Source organism: Budorcas taxicolor, chromosome 14 (genome assembly GCF_023091745.1).
Source record: "Budorcas taxicolor isolate Tak-1 chromosome 14, Takin1.1, whole genome shotgun sequence".
Taxonomy (NCBI): domain Eukaryota; kingdom Metazoa; phylum Chordata; class Mammalia; order Artiodactyla; family Bovidae; genus Budorcas; species Budorcas taxicolor.
This window is the reverse complement of record NC_068923.1, coordinates 34,407,154-34,429,197: the sequence shown is the minus strand read 5'-3', so window position 1 is coordinate 34,429,197 and position 22,044 is coordinate 34,407,154. Positions and strand designations below refer to the sequence as shown.

The 22,044-nt window shown below is 43.4% G+C and overlaps 1 protein-coding gene across 8 annotated transcripts in view; it reads left to right on the top strand.

Annotated features, from left to right (window-relative positions):
- The window catches only part of PCMTD1 (protein-L-isoaspartate (D-aspartate) O-methyltransferase domain containing 1), a 47,762-nt gene extending 41,480 nt beyond the window's left edge, over nt 1-6,282 (top strand). For 7 of the 8 annotated variants that reach the window (XM_052651979.1, XM_052651976.1, XM_052651982.1 and 4 more), the window contains 3 exons: nt 578-749; nt 2,222-2,345; nt 3,300-6,282. In XM_052651979.1, the coding sequence (XP_052507939.1) occupies nt 696-749; nt 2,222-2,345; nt 3,300-3,664 (543 nt within the window). In that variant the 5' untranslated portion in view covers nt 578-695 and the 3' untranslated portion in view covers nt 3,665-6,282. Of the gene's footprint in view, nt 1-577; nt 750-2,221; nt 2,346-3,299 lie in introns of those variants that run through there. The other variant, XR_008200598.1, reaches the window with a different exon arrangement.
- The last annotated feature ends 15,762 nt before the right edge of the window (nt 6,283-22,044 follow it).

Sequence of the window (22,044 nt, the reverse complement as noted above, 5' to 3'; positions counted from 1 at the left end):
AGGCGGATTCTTTACCGTCTGAGCCACCAGGGAATCCCTGGTAATAAGTCTGTTAATTACCAAAGGGCAGGATACATTTTACAGAATAAAAATGATGCTGAGCCTTTTAATGCAAATTATTTTGTCCTCAGATGATAACCTGACTTTGCTGTGTGGTCATATTAATTTCAATCAACTTAAAATTGAGAGGGTATTTTCATGAATTAATTTCTTAAAATTACTGTACATGTTTTATTAGTGCATTGGGGTTTTAACTATGTATGTTAGAGACTGTTTCAGTTTGTCAGTCAGAAGAGTGTTGTGATTCACCTTCTGAGCCTTAAGTAAGGTTTCTGTGTGGGGGAAAAAATAGGTTGATGTTTTGGAAAAATGTACACTGTGTCATTGATAATAAAACAATATATTTGATCACTGTTAGATTTCATAAATATACACAATTCAGATTCAAATTTTATGATATTTTATCCTTATAATTAATTTTGGTAAAACTTCACTTTCAAAGAGTTGGATTATGTTAATTTTTTAGGGCTCATCTTTTGTTTAAATGAATTAAAATACTTTTTATTTCTCCATACAGATTTGAGTTCTGTGAGCCTGCATTTGTGGTGGGTAATTGCCTGCAGATAGCATCGGACAGTCATCAGTATGATCGAATCTACTGTGGAGCTGGGGTCCAGAAGGACCATGAAAACTACATGAAGATTCTGCTGAAAGTCGGGGGCATTCTGGTCATGCCCATAGAGGACCAGGTAGCGGCCACCGTCCTGCTCGATGGCGCGGGAGACACGCTCAGTGTAGGATGGGGGCTGATGCACCAGCGAAAGGCGCACTGTGATTGTTAGGGAAGAAGTACTCGCCACACCGGTATCTATAGGAAAGCACTGAAATGGACTCACAGCTCTTAACCAGAGCAGGTGTGGAAAAGGCCCCTTACCTAGGGAATAAAGAGCCAAGCTGAGCTCTGCCCGTGTGTGTTGTTGGCCACGCTGCCCCTCCACACACACCCCTGACCCACCCGTGTCCTCACTGTGGAATGTGGTGGCCTCTTTTAGCTGAGGGAGTGGTTGTAACTACTTAACTCCATTTCAGAGACCAGTAAATTTTTAGATCTTCTTTTAGCACTACATAGACTCATTTGAAACTATTTTTCACCTAGTTGCCTGCCTTTGATTTGGAATTATTAGGTAAAATAAACGTGTGAAATAATAATCTATTCAGAAAATGGGTGGATCTTTTACTTTAAAAATTTATGAATATACATTTCAAAAAATTTCTTTTATGTTCATACTAACCTAAGTCTGAGATGTTTACAACACCCTGTAGTTTGTAAGTGGGAGCTGGACTGTCCCAGATGATTGGGACCTAGTGTGGTCATCTTGGCATCAGTGAGAGTTCTCTACTTTCAAAGCATGTGAATTGCGGGTCGGAGGACTTCATCACACTGTGTTTGTCAGTTATTAAAAAGAGAGAATATAAAGCACTCATTAACATATGTTCTCGGAAACACATTAACTTGAATGCTTCCAGAGTTGAGACTCCCAGATTAATCATCTTCTTCCTTTTTTCCTTTAAAGATATATTTTTAAAGATCTAAAATATGGTTTCCCATTGGTATTTTGTTGAATATTTCTTATATACATTATGCTAATGTAAAATATAATAATGGGTTGACTTTTATAATATAAATTGAGGATACTGATTTGTCCTGATCAAGCCATGTAGTGCTGATGGGTGTCTGCTGAGTGGGAAAGCTCTAATCCCTTTGTGCCTAATTACATTTACTCATGAAATATGAAGTTGGGATTAGAATCTGTATTTTATTACCACCCTGGAAGATTGTGAAGTTGACTCATTGGTTCAGTAATCAAAATGTGTTTTTACTGATATAACACTTTAACTACACAACTGTGTGAGACGTGTGTTTTGGGAGCCAGTGGCAGGTATGTGTTAGAATAACACCCCTTGATGACATCAGACCCCCATATTAATATAACCTGCAAAGCCATTTGTGTACATGGAATATGTTGTGAAACCAGTACTTGCGATTCCTCCTGTATTAGTTTATGGTAAATATTTAAATGAAGGTAATTGGGTGCATTCAAATACAAGTGATTATAGAGTAATCTCTGCTATTTTTCTGTTAAAACAAACTTGTGAGTGTAAGGTGGTCACACTTCCCTGATTGAGCCATTCTGTTTTTTTTTTTTCACCCTCTAAATAGTTAACACAAATTATGCGAACTGGACAGAACACTTGGGAAAGTAAAAACATCCTTGCTGTGTCATTTGCTCCTCTTGTGCAGCCAAGTAAGAATGACAACGGCAAGCCAGACTCTGTGGGCCTCCGTAAGTAACCTTGTGGGAGGTAAACAAAGCTGACCTGTGGGTGTGTTAGAGAGAACCTTCCCTGTAGTTGTGGCCTGAGAGCTTCAGTTCACAGTACAATTCAATAGCAGTCAAGACTAGTATTGTCTGGTCCGCTGGATCTTCTCATGACTAGGAACCAAGAGGCTAAAAGTACAAAAAACACTATTTTTGAATAATTAGGGCTGAGAATTGTCTGAAAGCTTCTGTATTATCAGAAGAACATCTAAATGAAGCTCGTGTGGAAGCTATTTTAGGACTTGGGAGTGTTAGAAGTGGCTGAAGCAGGTCTGAGTCCTTTTCCACTCTGGGGCCCTTGGGTTCTTCTGAACTTGGGCTGCTGTGACAGGGCATCGGTGTGGTGGGTCCCTGGGACAGCAGGCAGTGTTGGCAGGAGAGGCGGACAGTGCAGGTGTCGAAAGAGCACCCGGAGTGCAGGGGAGTCGGGAGCAGAGCCACCGAGAAGACAGAGGTGTTTCTTGGCATCTTTGTAACTTCGGAAGCTCTTTCCTGGGTGATTCTCCACCCCACCTCCTGCAGCGACCCCTCCTTGTTCGCCTCCCCTGTCTGCCCCCTGGTCTTAGCAGGTCATGGGGCTGACAGCAGGTTATGGTGGGCTGATGACACCCTCATTTCTGTTGCCAGCCCTGCCCCTGCCCCTCAGTCCCCTGACTGTTCAGTTCTCTGTGCTCCACTTGCTGTGAGTTACCTGTCCTTCCCAAGAGGGTTTATGCACGTGCCTGAGCTGTCTGTGTCCACGACCCCTTTGCCACCCCGTCCGCTGGCCTTGGTGCTGGAGTGATCTGCACATAGTGCTCTTCCCTGAGTCTTTATTTGATGAAAGTCAAAGTTTTTACATGTCTCTGTCTTCTAATGTTCACTGAGAAGTGAACAGTATGTAATGTTTCACTTTTTATGTTTTCCATGTGTTTTTAGCCCCCTGTGCTGTCAGGAACCTGCAGGACTTGGCTCGCATTTACATCCGACGCACACTTAGGAATTTCATAAACGATGAGATGCAGGCCAAGGGGATTCCTCAGAGGGCTCCGCCCAAAAGGAAGAGGAAGCGGGTCAAGCAGAGGATTAACACTTACGTCTTTGTGGGCAACCAACTCATCCCCCAGCCTCTCGACAGTGAGGAGGACGAGAAGATGGAGGAAGACAAAGAGGAGGAGGAGAAGGAGCCGGGCGAAGCCTTGAAGCCGGAGGAGCCACCCCAAAACCTGCTGCGGGAGAAGATCATGAAGCTGCCCCTGCCAGAGTCTCTAAAAGCCTACTTGACATACTTCAGGGAGAAATAGCTTAGAGCAAGAAGAAAGGATGCCTACTGATAATTCCTTGCGTCTTGAAAATGTAGCATTTGTTAGGAGTTAAAAGAGAATTCTTTCTTTTATCAGAGTGAATTTATAGTGGAAAAAGGTATAACTTGTTTCTGTCTTAGTAATAAAAATGATGTATTCAGTGATTAAAAAGAATCCCTTTTATAAAATATATTTTTCTTTAAAATCTGAAAAATTGCTGTTTTAACTCAGAGCAGCTTCAGGAGTGGAACTCAGCCGTAGTCAGGACTGGGTCTGCAGATCCCCGTTTGGTTCCTGACAGAACTAGTTAGTGGTGAGGGCTTGACTTAACTTCCCTCAGGGAGACACAATCATGAAGCGCATGTGATCGGATTTGAACTGCAGTCATGTACAGTTCCTGCCTGGGAACTCTGTCTAGCAAGGAAGGCAGACACTTTGCAGACCCCCTACTTGCGTTGCAGTCCCCACTGCCAAGTTGCTGTAGACCTACTCCGGGCAATGTATGAGTGCAATAACAATGCAGATACTGAATAATTTAGCTTTAAAAACCCACGTTTCATGGAATTCAACAGCACCGCTACTCTCGCTTTTGAATCTGTTGCCAAAAGACATGGGGAAAGCGTCTGCTTCTCTCATCAAGATTTTAAGAACTCATCAAGTGAATATCAGAGCAAAACGTACATGCTTAATACAGCTCTTAGTTTGTATGGACCCTTGACATTTTCAGTATTTAAACATGGTGAGGCTGTGTTACTCCAAAGTTTTAGAAGGTAGTGGTATATTTAGGACTGTTCTCCTTGTCATCCACTGTATAGAGTATTTGGTTCAGGAGAGGCGTAGTTCTGTGTGACTGTCGATGGCTCGTGGATGAGTCAGGCCCGAGCAGGCTGGCCACAGGTGCACTTTAGCAGAGGGAGATTCTGGTTGATTGCAGGCTTGCCCTGGACAGGTAGGGCAGGACAGCCTGCCCTGGTCTGAAACTCATCTCTGTGGTGTCGGGAGCGTTCACAGAAATGATGTGTAGATGCTTTTTGCTTTGAAAATCCGGAATCATAGTTTAATCTTGGGACCTGCATTGGGCTCATTTAACTTCTTCCCATGTTTTTATTTTGTGGTTGTTTCTTGTGGTGAAATAACAGTGGTTTTCATTTTTCGCTTAATATCACATACTTTATTCATTATTTGAATGTCAGTGGTAAAACAGGTAGTAAAGGCCATTCTTAGCTTACTAGGGCCTGAAGAGTCATTCCTTGCTTAGGAAAGTAAACAGTGTAGCCTATTTACTATTTAGTGTTCTGATGGATTATACACATTTTTAGAAGGAAGAATTTGAGAGTGTCACTTACTGCCACCAGCATCACTGTTAGAACTGTTGATCAGACATGCTTGAGGAAATGCCGTCACAGTGCAGTTGAAGGACTATGATGTTCTGCAGAGGTTCACACATGGACGGTTCCAAGAACACCTCAGTTCTGAAAACTCTACACATGTAAAAACAAGTGTTCCAAGTATTCTGAGCATGAATTATCCCAGGATCCCTTTAGTAACGTCAAAGATGATTTCACGGAAGCTGCTGGTTTTATACCAGCGACTGAGCTGGGGGCTAGGAGGTTGGGGGTATAGTGTCTCCACAGGGTTTCTTAGAGGACTACTAAGCTATAGTTACTGATGCATGCCCATCTTATTTCTATCAAGGAAAAACAGTTGTTTCATACAGTTATATTAGAAATGGTCATTTTATTTTGAAACGTGTTTTAGGAGATGAATCTTGAGTTCCTGGTGCCCACGTATTTTTATCTTGTACCCTCACCCCAGCTTTGTTGTTTTTGAAACAAGTGTCCACGTATGTAAAGATAACCTTTTCTTAAATGGTTTTACTATTCACGAGGGAAGTTTTTGTTAAGGATCTATTTGGAGATTGACTTTTTCATATCAGCTTTCATTCTGTTGGCCTTGGCAAAATGTACCATGGATTTTCATAATCATTGCCAATTTTTGGTCATTGAAATGTATCTTTTGTGTTTTTAAATGCATTTGTTTTACAGTTGTGACTTTACTATTGAAGTAGAAATAAAAAATGAAATTTTAAGTGAAAGCCCTTTATCTATTAATGGAAATATATTAGAATGATTGAGGATATTTTGGGTGTTTATTTTTTAATGAATCATGTTATATTTGAGTGTGAATAATTATGCTTTATAAGTGGAGAGGTTGCAAATAAAGATGAAGTAATTGAAGGTGATGAGCAGTGCATTCATGGGGTTTTACAGCAGGATAAGCTTTATTTATTTTGCAGAGAGGAGGTAGGCCTGAAGAGGGGAGCAACACTTCCCTGAGACCACTGGTTGGAGATGGCGTGAATAGTGTCCAGCATCTGATAAAGTCCCAAAACTGCCAGCCACACTGTAACTACCAGGAAGGTCATTTAAATCTGTGCTGCTTGTTGGTTGATATATCTTGGTTCTAGTATTAATAATGATGTTATTAAAATAGCATTTGTAGTTAAAATACAGAAAATGTAAGCATCGGTTTCTAGCTGTTTAAGAGGATAAAAGTGAAGCAAAAGCTGTTAAATTACAGGAAAACTTGGAAAATTATTTTAAATAAACACTTGGCATATAATTAAGCATCACTGTCGGTGGCCTGCATTTTCTTTTTCCCTTTTCAGGTTTAGAGAAGAAGCTCACTTCCTGCGGATGTACGCTGAATTACAGCATAGAGGTGTCTGTGTCTGGACATCTCATTGCCTTTTGACTGCTGCCACGTCTGAAGGCTGTGGGGTTCTTAGAAGTTTTATAAACTATTTGAGTAGAGATGAGGGATATTTATAAGGTGCATGTGAAGTCTAAGGACTGATTGAATGCACATGTAAGGGCAGGCATCTGGCTTTCCGCTGTGGTTTTATACACACTTGTATCTCTAAGCGATGTGAGTGCACCCTATGGATTCCTGTGCACTCACTTTTTACTGCACATTGTCTCTCTGAGCCTGGTCCCTGTTGTCTGTAGTGATGCTAGGTCATAGCTTGGTTACCTGTTCATCCTACTGCTGATGGACAGGTGGTCCCCCAGACCACTCAGCATGCCTGCGGCTGTGTGCGCCAGAGTCCGCAAGCACCCAGCCAGGAGCAGGAACCACTGCCCAGAGGCCGTGACGATGTCCACCTTTCCCAGAAGGTGCAGAATTGTGCAGACTTGTGTCCCTTCCAGCAGTGTTTAAATGTTCTAGCTGTTCTGTATCCTCACCTACATCTGACACTCAAGTGCTGTTGGGCTTTGTCACTTATTAGAGAGGTTTTGCGTCTTTTCAAGTGCTTCTTGGTTTCAGGTTTCCTTTTGGTAAAATTCCCATTAAAATTTGGTAAAATCTGAATTCACCAAAATCTTTTTGGTAAAATTCCCATAAAAAAGTAAAATTAAAAGATGCTTGCTCCTTGGAAGAAAAGCCATGACAAAGCTTATGACAAAAGCTAGACAGTGTTATTTTAAAAGGAGACATTACTTTGCCAACAAGGTTCATCTAGTCAAAGATATTGTTTTTCCAGTATTCATGTATAGATGTGAGAGTTGGACCATAAAGAAAGCTGAGCACCAAAGAACTGATGCTTTTGAACTACAGTGTTGGAGAAGACTTGAGAGTCCCTTGGACTGCAAGGAGATCAGTCCTGAATATTCATTGGAAGGACTGATTCTGAAGCTGAAGTTCCAATACTTGGGCCACCTGATGTGAAGAACTGACTGATTAGAAAAGATTGAAGGCAGGAGGAAAAGGGGATGACAGAGGGTGAGATGGTTGGATGGCATCTCCAACTCAATGGACATGAGTTTGAGTAAGCTCCGGGAGTTGGTGATAGACAGGGAAGCCTGGTGTGCTGTCATCTATGGGGTCACAAAGAGTTGGACATGACTGAGTGACTGAACTGAAAATTCCTATTCAGGTCTTTGGTAAATTTTTGTAGATAGTTTCTTTTTAAAGATGTTTTTATTTTCAACCTTCGTTGTATCCTTATGTCTTTACATGTGTTTCTCACTAACTTCACAGGCTCTGCCCTCAATCTTTCCCAGCATCAGAATATTTTCCAATGAGTTGGCTCTTCGTATCAGGTGGCCAAAGTATTGGAGCTTCAGCATCAGTCCTTCCAGTAAATATTCAGGATTGATTCCGTGTCTAATTCCAGTATCTGAACTCTATAGTGGGCTTTTTCTCGTGAAAGCTAACCTACTATCAGCTAGCTTTCATAAGCCCTGTTTCTCTTGTACTTTCTGAGCACTGCTCTTTAAGTGCTGGATTTAAGGTTTTCACACCACTCAGGGAGAGTGGCATGAACATCCATGGCAAAGCGAATCTGGGCATGTTACATCTTCAGGGAGACTTAACTCCCTTCCTCCTTTCGAATAGCAAGTTTTGAAATAGACAGTTTTCTTTGCCTTCTCTGGGAGCTGGGGGTGGGTAGATGGGTTATTTTTAGTTCACCATTACTGAACTTGATAAGGATGGAGATTCTAGTGAAGACTCCCCATTTAATTTAGGAAAGGGCTTTTCTCTTCCTCCTGTGACCCTGCTGTCCCAAATCTGTAGTTAATGTGACTTGCTTAGTTGCTCAGTCGTGTCCGACTTTTGTGACCCTATGGACTGTAGCCCACCAGGCTCCTCTGTCCATGGGATTCTCCAGGTAAGAATACCAGAGTGGGTTGCCATTTTCTCCTCCAGGGGATCTTCCTGACCCAGGGATCAAACCCGAATTTCTGGCATCACTTAGTTAAGTAAATTCTCCAGCTAAACAAGACTCCACCTTGCTGACTTAGCATTTTCACGATGCAGCTGTGTCATTCATAAGCTCCCTGGGTCCTGCAGTTCTTAGCCTTATATTCATGGACGGCAACAGTAGGTTTTTTTTTCTTCCCATTAAACATCAGCTTAGGCTTTTAAACTAGAAAGTTTTTTGTCTTTCCTTCCAGAAAAAAATGCGCTACGAATACAATGTAATATTTATGATATTTTGAGCTGAAAATGGTAATAAACTTGCTCTTGGCCAAGTTCTCCAAATTGCAAACATCAGCAAGAGTGTTGGAATGATAGCAATCGGCCTGAAAGGAAGAGGCTGGCTTTGTGGTTTATTGATAACAGACAATAAAAGACACATGAATGATGTCAAGCATAGTTCAAGGTTATTTTAAAATAAATCGTTCTTGTTCATGGAGACAAGTTTTTTTCTTTTTTTATATTAAAAAAAAAAAAAACAAACCCACGTATTTAGAAAGTTCGAACATTCTGCCAAAAGAGGGCAGTATTCACTTACAGTAGAATAGAAAGTGACTAAACAATTACTGAGAAAAGGTGAATGAATGTTTTCCCTCATACTTAGAAGGTGGATAAAATTTGACAAAACGTTCTCCACTCACCATCTTTGTCTCCCACGCTGGTCATCTGGAATTGTTGCCTAAATTGACCAAGTTTTACTTCGTTTTTCTGTTTTATATATATTTTAAGTTTTACTTTATGGATGAGAGTTGTTTGAAGAGTTCAGTCTTTAGAATCAAGAACTTCTCATACATACCTGCTTACCGAGCGACCAGAAAGTGCACGCTGAACGGAGAGACGCATTCACAGCAGAAGCTGCTCCTTCCACCGGTGCCGGTGCGCGAAGCGGGCAAGCGCCCGGTCTGCAGGCGCGGGGCCCCCGGGGGCTCTCCGCGCACACGCGCGTCCGGGGGCGAATCTGCTCCGGGGGCGAGGGCGGGGGCTCAGGGCCACACTGGTCCTGTTACATATTCAGTAGTCAGGGAGAAGTCAGAAATCACTGGCCCAGTGTCTGAGGAGCGCAATATACAGAGAGAAAGGAAACCATCTTTTGAGAGCAGACAGGAGTAGGGGGTATGTGCACGTAGATAAGCCAGTTATCACCACACCTGCCCGTTAGGGTTTGAAATGTTTTCGGATAAAAAGAAGAAAAGCTGTCCTGCGTGGGCGAAATAACTAGTCACCGTGAGCTCCGAAGCCCGCCCCGCGGCTGAGAGGCTGGGCTCCGGAAACGGTGCCGCGACCGCGGGGGAAGGACGCGCGCCTGCCCGGCGGCTTTGGCGCGGATGGGTCCTCGACCCGCGACCCCCGCACTCCCCAGACGAGCCCGCCGGGCCCTCCCCCCAATCCCCGGGGCCCGGCCCAGATGGTGGTCAGAGCTGGCTTCTACCTTTCCTGCGACCTCAGGCCTCCGCGCTTAGACTGGAAGGAAAGCGCGAGCAGTGAAGTCCTGAAACGAACTGGTGCGCTCCTGGGTCCGTCTTCTTTCCAACTTCTTCCAGAAATTTCCACGGAGAACTGTCATCTTCATTCCTTTGGTAACTCTCCTGTACAGATTCCCAATTTAGTCCCTTCATCATTCTCACACCCACCCCGCCCCACTCCCACCTTTCCTGCTCTGACCTGAATGAGCGGGGTCTGCTGCATTTGGAAATAGCACGTAACCTCGCGCGGGGCTCGCGTCCACGCCGCGTACTGCTCCGGGCTGGGCCTCGTCCCGCACTCTCCGGTGGGCGATGCTCCGGGTTCCCCCAAACCACCCCCTCGCCCTGGCCCCGCACCCCTCGCCACCAGGCCAGGAGCGCAGGGGCCTGTGGGCACCCAGTTCATCACCCAGGGGCCCCTGTGGGCTGGGAGAGCACACCACATCCTACTTCCGCGTGGGATGTGGGGAATCATGAAATGAGGGTTTTTAGCTCGGTAATGAAAGCTGACACTGGTGGTTGGCTGTTACATATAAAACATATCTATTCGGCCCATATGTCTTCATCGTAATTTTTATTAAGTATTTTGTTAATTTTGTATGCTCCTGAATATGGAATTGTCTTACTAGAAACACTCACAAAACAGATTCTTAAGCCTAGGGCCACTTCCCGCAAAGTGGATGCTCTTCCTGGCTTGTCAAGTCTCAGGACCGTAAATAGCAAATCTCTGAGTGTTTTTCAGAAAGTAAAAGAGCATACTTTTGGAAAAGAATACTTGCAGAAACTGAATCATAAATAAAATATAGCTTCTGGCAGGAATTGGGACGCCAAGAAGAAGACGTAAGGGCTATTTTAAGAACCGTCCTGGTCGGTTGTTTGCAAGTGAAGGCCTTAGGGCTGCACACAGGAGGAGCTGAATTCAGCGACCTGGGTGTGAAGCTGGCTCTTCCTGGTCGTCCCTGGGATCCAGGGCGAGATGCTCAGTCCCACAGAGCCTGTTCCTTCATCCACATCGACAACAATACCTGACTTGGAGAGTTGTGGGTCTGGAATAAATAAGGAGCAAGAAATGCCTCGAGGGTGCTTGGTCCTTGGGAACCAGGCAGTGGGTAAATTCTGTGCTTCTTACAGGTGCGTGTAGAGGAGGACATGGAGGAGGAAGACGATGAGGACACGAGGGTGACGTGTCTGAGCCTCTCCGGGAGCAGAGGGTCAGGGCGAGGAGCAGAGCCTGCCAGGATGGTGGACACCTGCCCTCATCCCACCCCAGCCTGAGGTGGTCAGCTGAGTGAAGTCATCCCGGGGCCTCGCCTCTGACGGTGTGGCTCATGGCTACTGCGGAGAAGCGATTCAGGTCCGGGTCTGTGAGTGTTGCTCAGATCTGGACCCTGTTTCCGCCCGCATCTCTGTGCCTCCCTTGCTTCCTGTCACACCCCAGAGGACACTTTCACTACCTCCCACCCCGGACTCCAGCTCACTTTATGCAGCCTGTGTGCTCTGCACTGTCTAAATTGTGGGTAAAAGGGCTCTAACTAGAAATCTGAGAACTGAAGGTGAGGCTGGGAGCTACTTTGACCTCCTGTTCTGCTGAGGGTGGGTGAGCTCTCACCTGGCACCAGGTGCTGTGGGAGCCCTGTGACTCTGGCCGCCAAGTTTACTGGGGATCATTGCTTCTGGAGCCCTTGTTGGGGCGTCAGTGTCCTGGTGCGCCCACCATCCTCTGCTTGATGACGATGAGGTTCCTACCACAGGGATGTGGAGGGGGTGCTCGGAGGGGTACTCTGTCCCCCTCATGGGTAAAAGGCAGGAGTCGAGTCTTCCTGCCACAGGAGGGAGCAGTGATGACAGAGGTTCTAGGCTGTTGTGTCATGTGTACACGTGGGCAGGTGGCTGTGAGACTGCACGTAGGAAAAGGGAAGTTTGTGCATCTTATTTACCTTGCTTTGCCTTGAACGTGAAAATGTTGAAGGTTTGAGTCACAACTCAAGAGCCTGCTGTGAAGAATGTAGCCACTGACAGAGGTGAGGACAGCCTGGTGTGGTGGGCTGACTTTGCCTGCCTCTGTCTGAAGGCGTCTGTGATGGGGGATGCAGATGGGGGTCTACTCTGAACACAAGGGAGCTTACAGCCCAGGAGGGGATTCAGGGTGGCAGGTGTGAGATGATTGGCAGGTGTGAGATGACTAAGAGGAGATGTGGTTGGGGGGGGTCTCTTGCTGGAGGTAGAATGGGAGGATCACACCTCGGGGTGGCGGGGTCACTCTACACCCACCTGGCAGATAGAAGAGGGGCTGTCCCCCCCATACTTTTGAATGACCATGAGTGGAGCAGTGTATTAAGTTGCTATTGGTATTTTTCTTGATGGATTAATTTCATGATAAAGGTAATAAATATTAGAACCACTGATTTTCTACCCTTTTGTCCATGTAGCTTTTTCTCTGTTGAGGATACAAAATTTCTCTCCCTTTGTTCTGCTGAGGTTTGCAATCATATCAGCCTGTAAATTTGCACCAATGTGCTTTGTGGATGGAGAGTACTAATTAGTAAGTCAGCTACCTATGTAAATAACTACTGTATAAATACATGTTCAACATAGTTTATGGGAGAACAAGCCCTATAAAAGCTATATTATTCTTATGTACAAATTTAATTTTGGAACAAAATGAATCACTGTGAAACCTTAAATTTCAGAAGCCCTTCCTTGGGTAAATTGTATGCAGAATACAATTTCACAATGACTGAAAATAGCCTGTGTATCTTACTCTAAAGTGTGAAAATGTCTTACAATAATAGACACATTTTTTGATCATTTATATGAATTTCATAAAATAATATGGAGGAATTAGGTATATACATTTTCAAATTATAGTTTTTTTTTTAAGAAATAACCAGTGTCTGTTCTTTTGTATCTACTCTATTGACGTACTTTTAACTCATTCTTTTAAATCTCTTTTGTGAACTTATATTCAGAAGATATATGATTCTTTTAATCATTTAAATATCAACAGCAATCTAAAGTTGCTAATACTTTCATCTTCCCACCATAGATAATTTAGAAACAGTAACATTGATGACATTTCTCTGGAAAGCAATAAGGAATAGCCTTTAAAAAATGACGGTTAATAAAGCATTTTTATTAACTAGCTAGTTATTGCCATTGGAAGTTACATTGATTTTAATCTTTTGAGGTTCGACAATATTATTGTTGAGAGGGGAGGAAAATTCTGATATTCTTCCAAAATAAATTGTTGTTCAGCTTCTCCGATCCTTTGTGAATCCATGGACTGCAGCATGTTAGGCTTTCCAGCCCTTCACTGTCTCCTGGAGTTTGCTCAAACTCATGTCCATTGAGTCGGTGATGCTAAATAACCATCTCATCTTCTGCTGCCCTCTTCTCCTACCTTCAATCTTTCCCAACATCAGGATCTTTTCCAGTGAGTTTGGCTCTTTCTATCAGGTGGCCAAAGTGTTGGAGCTTCAGCTTCAGCATCAGTCCTTCCAATGAATATTCAGGGTTGATTACCTTTAGGATTGACTGCTTTGATCTCCTTGTTGTTCATGGGACTCTCAAAAATCTCCAGCACCATAATTCAAAAGCATCAATTCTTTGGCACTCAGCATGCTTTATTGTCCAACTCTCACATCTGTGCATGACTAATGGAGAAACCATAGCTTTGATTGTACAGATCTTTGTTGGCAAAGTGACGTCTCTGCTTTTTAATATGCTGTCTAGGTTGGTCATAGGGCTTCCCTGATAGCTCAGTTGGTTAAGAATCTGCCTGCAATGTAGGAGACCCTGGTTTGATTCCTGGGTCAGGAAGATCCGCTGGAGAAGGAATAGGCTACCCACTTCAGTATTCTTGGGCTTCCCTTGTGGCTCAGCTGGTAAAGAATCTGCCTGCAATGTAGGAGACCCTGGTTTGATTCCTGGGTCAGGAAGATCCACTGGAGAAGGGATAGGCTACCCACTTCAGTATTCTTGTGCTTCCCTTGTGGCTCAGCTGGTAAAGAATCTGCCTGCAGTATGAGAGACTTGGGGTCAATCCCTGGGTTGGGAAGATCCTCTGGAGAAGGAAAAGGCTACCCACTCCAGTATTCTGGCCTGGAGAATTCCATGGACTGTAGTCCATGTGGCCACAAAGAGTTGGACACGACTGAGCAACTTTCACTTTCACTAGGTTGGTCATAGCATTCCTTCCAAGAGGCAAGTATCTTAATTTCATGGCTGCAGTCATCATCTGCAGTGATTTTTGGAGCCCAAGAAAATAAAATCTGTCACTATTTCCATTTTTTCCCCATCTATTTGCCATGAATTGATGGGACCAAATGTAAAACATAGACTTCACTTTGAAAATTTGCTTTAAGTTCTGAATATTATGATGTGAAAGAATCCTGTTGTTTCAGTCACCATTAAACCATTAAAATTGCAGAGATATTAAACAGCTTTCCTATAGATTATATGTCAATGGATTAAATAAGACACTCATATCAAGGCACTGCATTGAAATTACACTGCAATCAGTATTTGATGCTCTTTTAAAATCATATTCTACATAGTAGCCATGTCTTCTTATATCAATTTACATGTTTCCTAAGATTTTCTTAAACATGACTCCCGGGAGCAGGATTCTTTTGGGGAGAGTGTTTCCTAGAAAAGGCAAAGGCTGCTGTAGAGGATTGCAAGCCACTTTTCATGTTGCACATAAAGATTCAGTTCAGTAGAGCAGCCTTGAATACCTGGTAATAGAAAATGGACCGCTGCTGGAAATGGTATAAATTGTGTACACTTAGTGAAAGGACTTTTCAATGTGAAAGACTCAAGATGCCCTGTTTCTTAGCAGAATGTTGAATTTGATAACATGGTAAATAAAGGCATGGGCTTCCCTGTTGGCTCAGTGGTAAAGAACCTGCCTGCCAATGCAGGAGATGAGGGTTTGATCCCTGAATTGGGAAGATCCCCTGGAGAAGGAAATGAAAATCCACTCCAGTATTCTTGCCTGGGGAATCCCATGGACACAGAAACGTGGTGGGCATCCATGGGGTCGCAAGAGTCAGACAGACTTAGAGACTAAACAACAAATAACAAACAAACAAAGGTGACCAGTCTGGTCAAACTATAGGAAGTGAAAGTGAAAGTGACTCAGTCACGTCCGACTCTTTGTGACCCCATGGACTCTACAGTCCACGGAATTCTCCAGGCCAGACCCTAACGCGTAAAGAATCTCAGGCAGAATCTTTACCAATTGAGCTATCAGGGAAGCTTCCCTGGTAGTTCAGATGGTAAAATGTCTGCTTGGGAGGAGCCCCTGGAGAAAGGAAAGGCAACCCACTCCAGTATTATTACCTGGAGAAGTCCATGGACAGAGGAGCCTGATGGACTGCAATCCATGGAGTCGCAAAGAGTTGGACCAACCAAATTATAGCAAAGTGATCTGCTATACGGAACCTCCAAGAGGAACCCCTATGCAGAATGCAGGCTGGAAAAGGGGGCTGGCTGGATCTGACCCAGGGGAGTCTGGGCTACCCTGAGGGTCCCATCCTCCACCACATCCCTTCTCAGTCTTGGGTTCAGCAATAGATTCCTGGATATAGTACCAAAAGCACAGTGACAAAAGAAAAAGTAGATAAATAGTTCTTTACCAAAATTAGCAACAAGGACGCCATTAAAAAATAAGACAAAGAATGGGAGAAAATTTTCAGATCATATATCTGACAAGAGTCTTTTGTAAATAGAACAAGGAGCCCTTCCACCTCGACAACAACGACAACAAAACGGGTAACACAGTCAAAACTGAGGAAAGTATTTGAAGAGCTGTTTGTTGAAAGAAAATACACAAATGGCCAAGAAAGCCCATCAGAAGATGCTCAATATCATCAGTCACTAAGGAGATGCAAGTCAAAGCCAGACTGAGCTACAACTTTAACCCTTGAGAATGGTGAAAATGAAAAGATAAAAACAAGTGTCAGCAAGGAAGTGGAGGAACCCTGTTGATGGAATTGTGAAATGAACCACTTTGGCGAACTTGGCAATTCCTCAAACCCTTAAATGTAGAATTACCATATGACCCAGTAACCCTAAGCCTAGGCAGATAACCAAGATAAACAAAGGTGTTTCCACACAAACGGCTGTACAGGGATGTTTATAGTAGTGTTTCCTTGTTCAGTCGCTAAGTCGTTTCTAACTCTGCGACCCCTTGGACTGCAGCACACCAGGTTCCTCTGTGCTCCACTATCTCCTGGAGATTGCTGAGATTCATGTCCATTGAGTTGGTGATGCTATGTAACCATCTCATCCTCTGCCACCCCCTTTTTCTCCTGCCCTCAGTCTTTCCCAGCATCAGATTCTTTCCCAATGAATCGGCTCCTAGCAGTAGGATTCATCAGGATGTGATCCAAATGCCCATCGACCGATAAGTGGATAGAGACCATGTGGTCTGTCCATTCCCTGGAATATCCTTCAGCAGTAAAAGAGCAGTACTGATTCATGCTACAGTGTTGAAAATGCTTTGCTTGGTGAAAGGAGCCAGACACAAACCAACATATATTGTATGGTTTTATTTGTATGAGCATCTAGGATAGACACATCATGAGGGCGATCTGGTTTTGACGTCTGTCACCTCGTTGATCACCAGGGTTGATCTGGCTGATCTGGCTGGCTAGGTGGGTGTCCCCTTTCCTTTCTCACCTCTCCCTGCATATCCCTCCCAAAGCTGCATGCTCGGTTGAAGGGGACAACCATCCCCAGTAGAGGAGGACCAGTCCTCGGTCAAGGGCATGCAAGCAGTTGTGCTTCCCTGCTAGGACCTCCAACAAGCTCTCAGAATAGACACCTTGTAGAGACAATGATGTAGAGGCCGTGGAGTGGTTGAGTCCATGGGAGGACTTCTGCTTGTGAGGATGTGTGATGAGACAGATAAATGTGGGCATGATGATGTGTTTTTTGGGGTGATGAAAATATTCCAAAAGTAGATACTGGTGATTGCTGCACAGCTCTGCCAACATGCTAAAAACACCGAATTGCACACTTTAAGTGGGTGAGTTTTTTGGTATGCAATTTCTATCTCAGTATGGCTGTTATACAGTTTTCCCCTTGGCTTTCATTTTCTCGTTTGAGAAATGAGAAAGTTGGGGTTGATTTTAGCTTCTTCTTGGGCTTCCCTGGTGGCTCACACAGTGGGAAGATCCTCTGGGGAAGGGAATGGCAACCCACTCCAGTATTCTTGCCTAGAGAATCCCATGGACAGAGGAGCCTAGCAGGTTACAGTCATGAGGTCACAAAGAGTCAGACACAGGTAAGCACACACACACATCCTGTAAGGTGAATCTCACTTGAGTTTCAGCTCAGTTCAGTCGTTCCGTCCTATCCCGACTATTTGCAACCCCAGGCACTGCAGCACGCCAGGCTTCCCTGTCCATCAGTCCTTCCAATGAATGTTCAGGGATGATTTCCTTTAAGACTGACTGGTTTGATCTCCTTGCAATAGACATTTGAGTCTATGTCAGTGTATATGTTTGTCTCACATCCTGTGACAGATTTTAAAATGAGGATTCATGTTATTTCTGTACTCTGAAGTGTCTGTTAAACAGCATGTATATTTAGTACAAAATGATGTTTATTGAACTTCCACAATAGTATTTTCTTTTTTAGCAGCTCAGTAAGCCATCCTAACTTTATGAGCTATAGTAACTTCATTAACTGTCTCGTTCCCTCCCACAGGTCCATAATCTTGTTAAACTAAACCAGCAGCTGAAATGTGGAGTTAAGGAATCTAATTTAAAAATTAATTCCCTTATCCTTGTTAAGGATGAGAGATTTCCTAATTAGTCCTGACAAGGAGTCAGTTTTGATGGACTTTTTAATTTTAATAATATATTAGCTTCCATATTTGTTTGTCAGATATGTAGAGCAGCAGGGGTATCTTGAATTCCAAACTAATTGTAAAGAAATTTGAACTTTTTCCTTTTTCTCCAGGGAATTAGTCCAGAGCTAAGAGAGAAGTTGGAGCTCTGGACTAAAAAAATCCCCAGGGGCAGCACCCAGTGGGGATTGGGAGGGGCTGGATTCAGCAAGGTTTGCGCAGGGTTTGTGTTTCTTGTGGCCTCGCTCTGATGTCTGTATGCATGGGGGAGCAGTCACCTCTCATTCTGGACAGACTGATTTTGGTGCAGGAAGACCGTGGCCGTGCGTGGGTGAGAGGCCCTGGCTGGGTGGAGAAGGTGGTTCTGACTGGGGGCTGCTCTGTGTGGAGGCTGTATGCAGTACCATCGGGTGGGGGCAGTGCTGATGAAGACTGCAGGGCTCCTAGAGGAGCAGTACCGCCTCTGCACAGATGCAGAGTCTACTTCGGAAGAAAGAAAGTGAAAGTGTTAGTCACTCAGTCGTGTCCGACTCTTTGTGACCCCATGGACTGTAGCTCACCAGGCTCCTCTGTCCATGGAATTCTCCAGGCAAGAGTACTGGAATGGGTTGCCATTTCCTTTTCCAGGGGATCTTCCTGACCCAAGGATTGAACCCTGGTCTCCTGTATTGCAGGCAGATTCTTTGCTGCCTGAGCCACCAAGGCAGAGTCTGCTGGGACCACCTGATGTTTTCCTTCCATGGGTGGTGTCGTAACTGCGGGGTTTTTCTGGTAACTGGCCCAGCCTGTGGTCGCCTTCATGGTGGTGATGTCACAGCTGTGGGTGTGTGGGTGCCTGTGCAGTGGCCGTGGGCCTGGGGTCTAGAGAGCGGGCCCTTGTGGGTCAGCTGCAGCTCCTATGCCCAGGGTGCTGGCCGGCCTGCAGCAGTGCTGGGTCAAGAGCCTAAGATGAGGGAGCAGAGCTGTTGTCTGCTGGGGAGCATGGAGCAGCCAAGCAGGCTCTGGGGCTGGGTGTACCCTGGGGTGGAGTGCTGCCAGCTGTGGTTGTGGGCAGTTCGACAGAGGCACTGTTGGGGTCCCCAGTGGCAAAGGCTGCCTGGGCCCCATAAACCAGGCCATGGGACCACAGTGGTGCCCGCCATGTGGCTGGTGTTGCTGGACCACCTTCTTCTTTGATCCTTGCTGCCTCCGGTGTATTTGCTGAGCTGGTCTCCCCATCAGTCCTTTCTGTGCAGTTTTTCTCCTTTTTTTCTCCACCGTGTTGCTGTAGGTTCTTAATTGGACTCTTCAGCCCTCCTAAAGCTATTTTCATTTGTGAATAGCTAATTGTTTTTTGTTGCAGGCAATGAAGGCTGGTATCTCCTACTATATCATCTTGCTCAGTTTAGATTATTTTTTAAAAAATTATCAAAATACCTATGAAAAATAATGTGTTCAGTTTTGTATATTTAACTTGGATTTTAATGAGTATATATTCAAATAGTCTTTGGATACAATTATGTTTAAACAAGTCTTTAGACCATTGAGAAAACAGTACATGACAAGATAGGGTTGGAAAAGAAGACATAAAAATAGAGCTCAGAAAAAGGGAAAATAGCAGTAGAAAGGTAGTGTTTTAGAAGCAGTCTGCTTAAATTTTTAAAAGCTGATAATAATGAAAGAGCAGGCTTCTGCCATTCATGACCCATATAAAATCTGCAGAGTTCATGATACATTTTTCAGGTTTAATGACTGATCAAAACAATAAAAACAGGCCAACTGGACATTGCAAATTGTTTAGATTTTTTTTACTACTGATCAAAATAATGAAAATGAGCAAGGAAATTATTCTCATCAAATCCACAATTTTATCAGGGTTGATCAAACTGGTAAAACTATAGTCTTTACCAAATGAAGCTTGAATTACTGATCAAAATAATGAGAACAAATGCCAAAAGCATTTACATCAAATTCCTAACCCAGAAGCACAGAGGCAGTTCTTGTCCAGCATAAGATGATGAAGAAAATGTTTCCCCAGAATGGGCAGGTTGGAGGGGGACGTCGGGACCGGGAGCCCCACTGGCTTCTGAAAGCCGATCCTGGAGGGTGGCCCTGCTTCCAGGAAACAAAGCAATCTGGGTTCATGAAGAAGAAATAGAAACGAGCCTTTACATTCACAGATCGTGCATACCTGTAGCTATTTCCCTGCGTTTGCTAGTCTCCCGTCAGTTATTTGTGATGGAAGCATGTGAGTTCTTTATGAGGAGAATGTTAAGAAATCACTACTACAGAGAAAAACACACAGAATACAATGGCTAGAACGTAAAAATTCTGAAGAAATAGCAAAAAATTGGTATTTAACAAAGAGAGTGAAGTCAAAGTCACTCAGTTGTGTCTGACTCTTGTAACCCCATGGACTGTAGCCCTCCAGGCTCCTCTGTCCATGGAATTTTCCAGGCAAGAATATTGGATTGGGTTGCCATTTCTTACTCCATTAACAAAGAGAAGTAATAGTAAAAAAAAAAAAAAATTGGTATAATGTTCTAGAAATACTGAGTCAAACAGTGATGCCTTATTTATTTATAGGGCTTCCCTGGTCAAGAATTCAGTGTATTTTCCTTGACCATGAATATAATTGGTGATGGAGATAACTGGAGATTTTTAAAAATTATCACTAAATTGGATGATCATGTACAAATAATTAGGAACAGCTGATTTCTTATTAAACTCATCTATTAATTTTTTCAAATATCTTAATTTCATTTTTGGAGGCTCTGTTCTGAAATGTATCCATTTAACCTGTTATCCATTTGGTTACCCACTAATATTTAAATTTATCCAGAATCTTTATAAGCAAATTCATGAAGAAATTTAGAATGTAAAAACCCCTGCATGTACAGTTAGCTTACAATTATAGATATGATTCATGGTTACTTTTTTAATGAAAATATACTGGTTATGATTGTTAAATCAAATATATCTATTTAAATAAATATGTATTCTTGAATAGGAAGACTTAACATCATAAAGACTAAATCAGGCATGTTCAGGGTAGTGTGGCTGTAGACAGGATTTAACATCATAAAGGTATTTTTTAAAAGTTAGCTTGTGCATTTATTATAGTACAATAAAAGTACCATCAGATTTTTTTTTTTCTGGAATGAGATAAGTTGATTATCAAGTCCACTCAGAGGAAAATATAGGTAAGAATTGCTAGAAAAACTCTAAGGGCAACAGGGCCAGTTTGAAGCTCAAGATACAGCAGATAACAAAGCTCATGACAAAGCTTCTCAGAAAAATAAACTGGGAAATTCTAGTAAGGTTAGCAGATGAGATTAAGGATGCCCTTAATTATTACAAATTTATGAAGAATCTACTCTTCAGGGTCAGAAGTTTTCCCCAGCAAAGAACTGCAGCATGAGCTGACAATTAGCCTGTGAATAGTTGGCCTCAGAAACCAAAGAGGAACTGGAGAGTCTTTTGGTGAAAGTGAAAGAGAAGAGTGAAAAAGTTGGCTTAAGACTCAACGTTCAAAACACTAGAATCATGGCATCCAGTCCTATCACTTCATGGCAAATAGAGAGGAAACGATGGAAACAGTGACATACTTTATTTTCTTTGGCTTCAAAATCACTGCAGATGGTGACTGCAGCCATGAAATTAAAAGACGCTTGCTCCTTGGAAGAAAAACTATGACCATCCTACATAGCATATTAAAAAGCAGAGACATTACTTTGCCAACAAAGGTCTGTCTAATCAAAGCTATGGTTTTCCCAGTGGTCATGTGTGGATGTGAGAGTTGGACTATAAAGAAAGCTGAGGGCCAAAGGATTGATGCTTTTGAACCGTGGTATTGGAGAAGACTCTTGAGAGTCCCTTGGACTGTAAGGAGATCCAACCAGTCCATCCTGAAGGAAATCAGTCCCGAATATTCATTGGAAATACTGATGCTGAAGCTGAAGCTGCAATACTTTGGCCACCTGATGAGAACTGACTCATTTGAAAAGACCCTGATGCTGGCAAAGGTTGAAGGCAAGAGGAGAAGGGGACGACAGAGGATGAGATGGTTGAATGGCATCACTGACTCGATGGACATGAGTTTGAGCAAGCTCTGGGAGTTGGTGATGGACAGGGAAGTTTGGCATGTTGCAGTTCATGGGGTACCAAAGAGTTGGACATGACTGAGAGACTGAACTGAACTGATAGGTTTATTATAGTCATAAAAATATTGTACACATTTATACATAAATGTATAAAGGCAAAGGCAATGGCACCCCACTCCAGTACTCTTGCCTGGAAAATCCCATGGACGGAGGAGC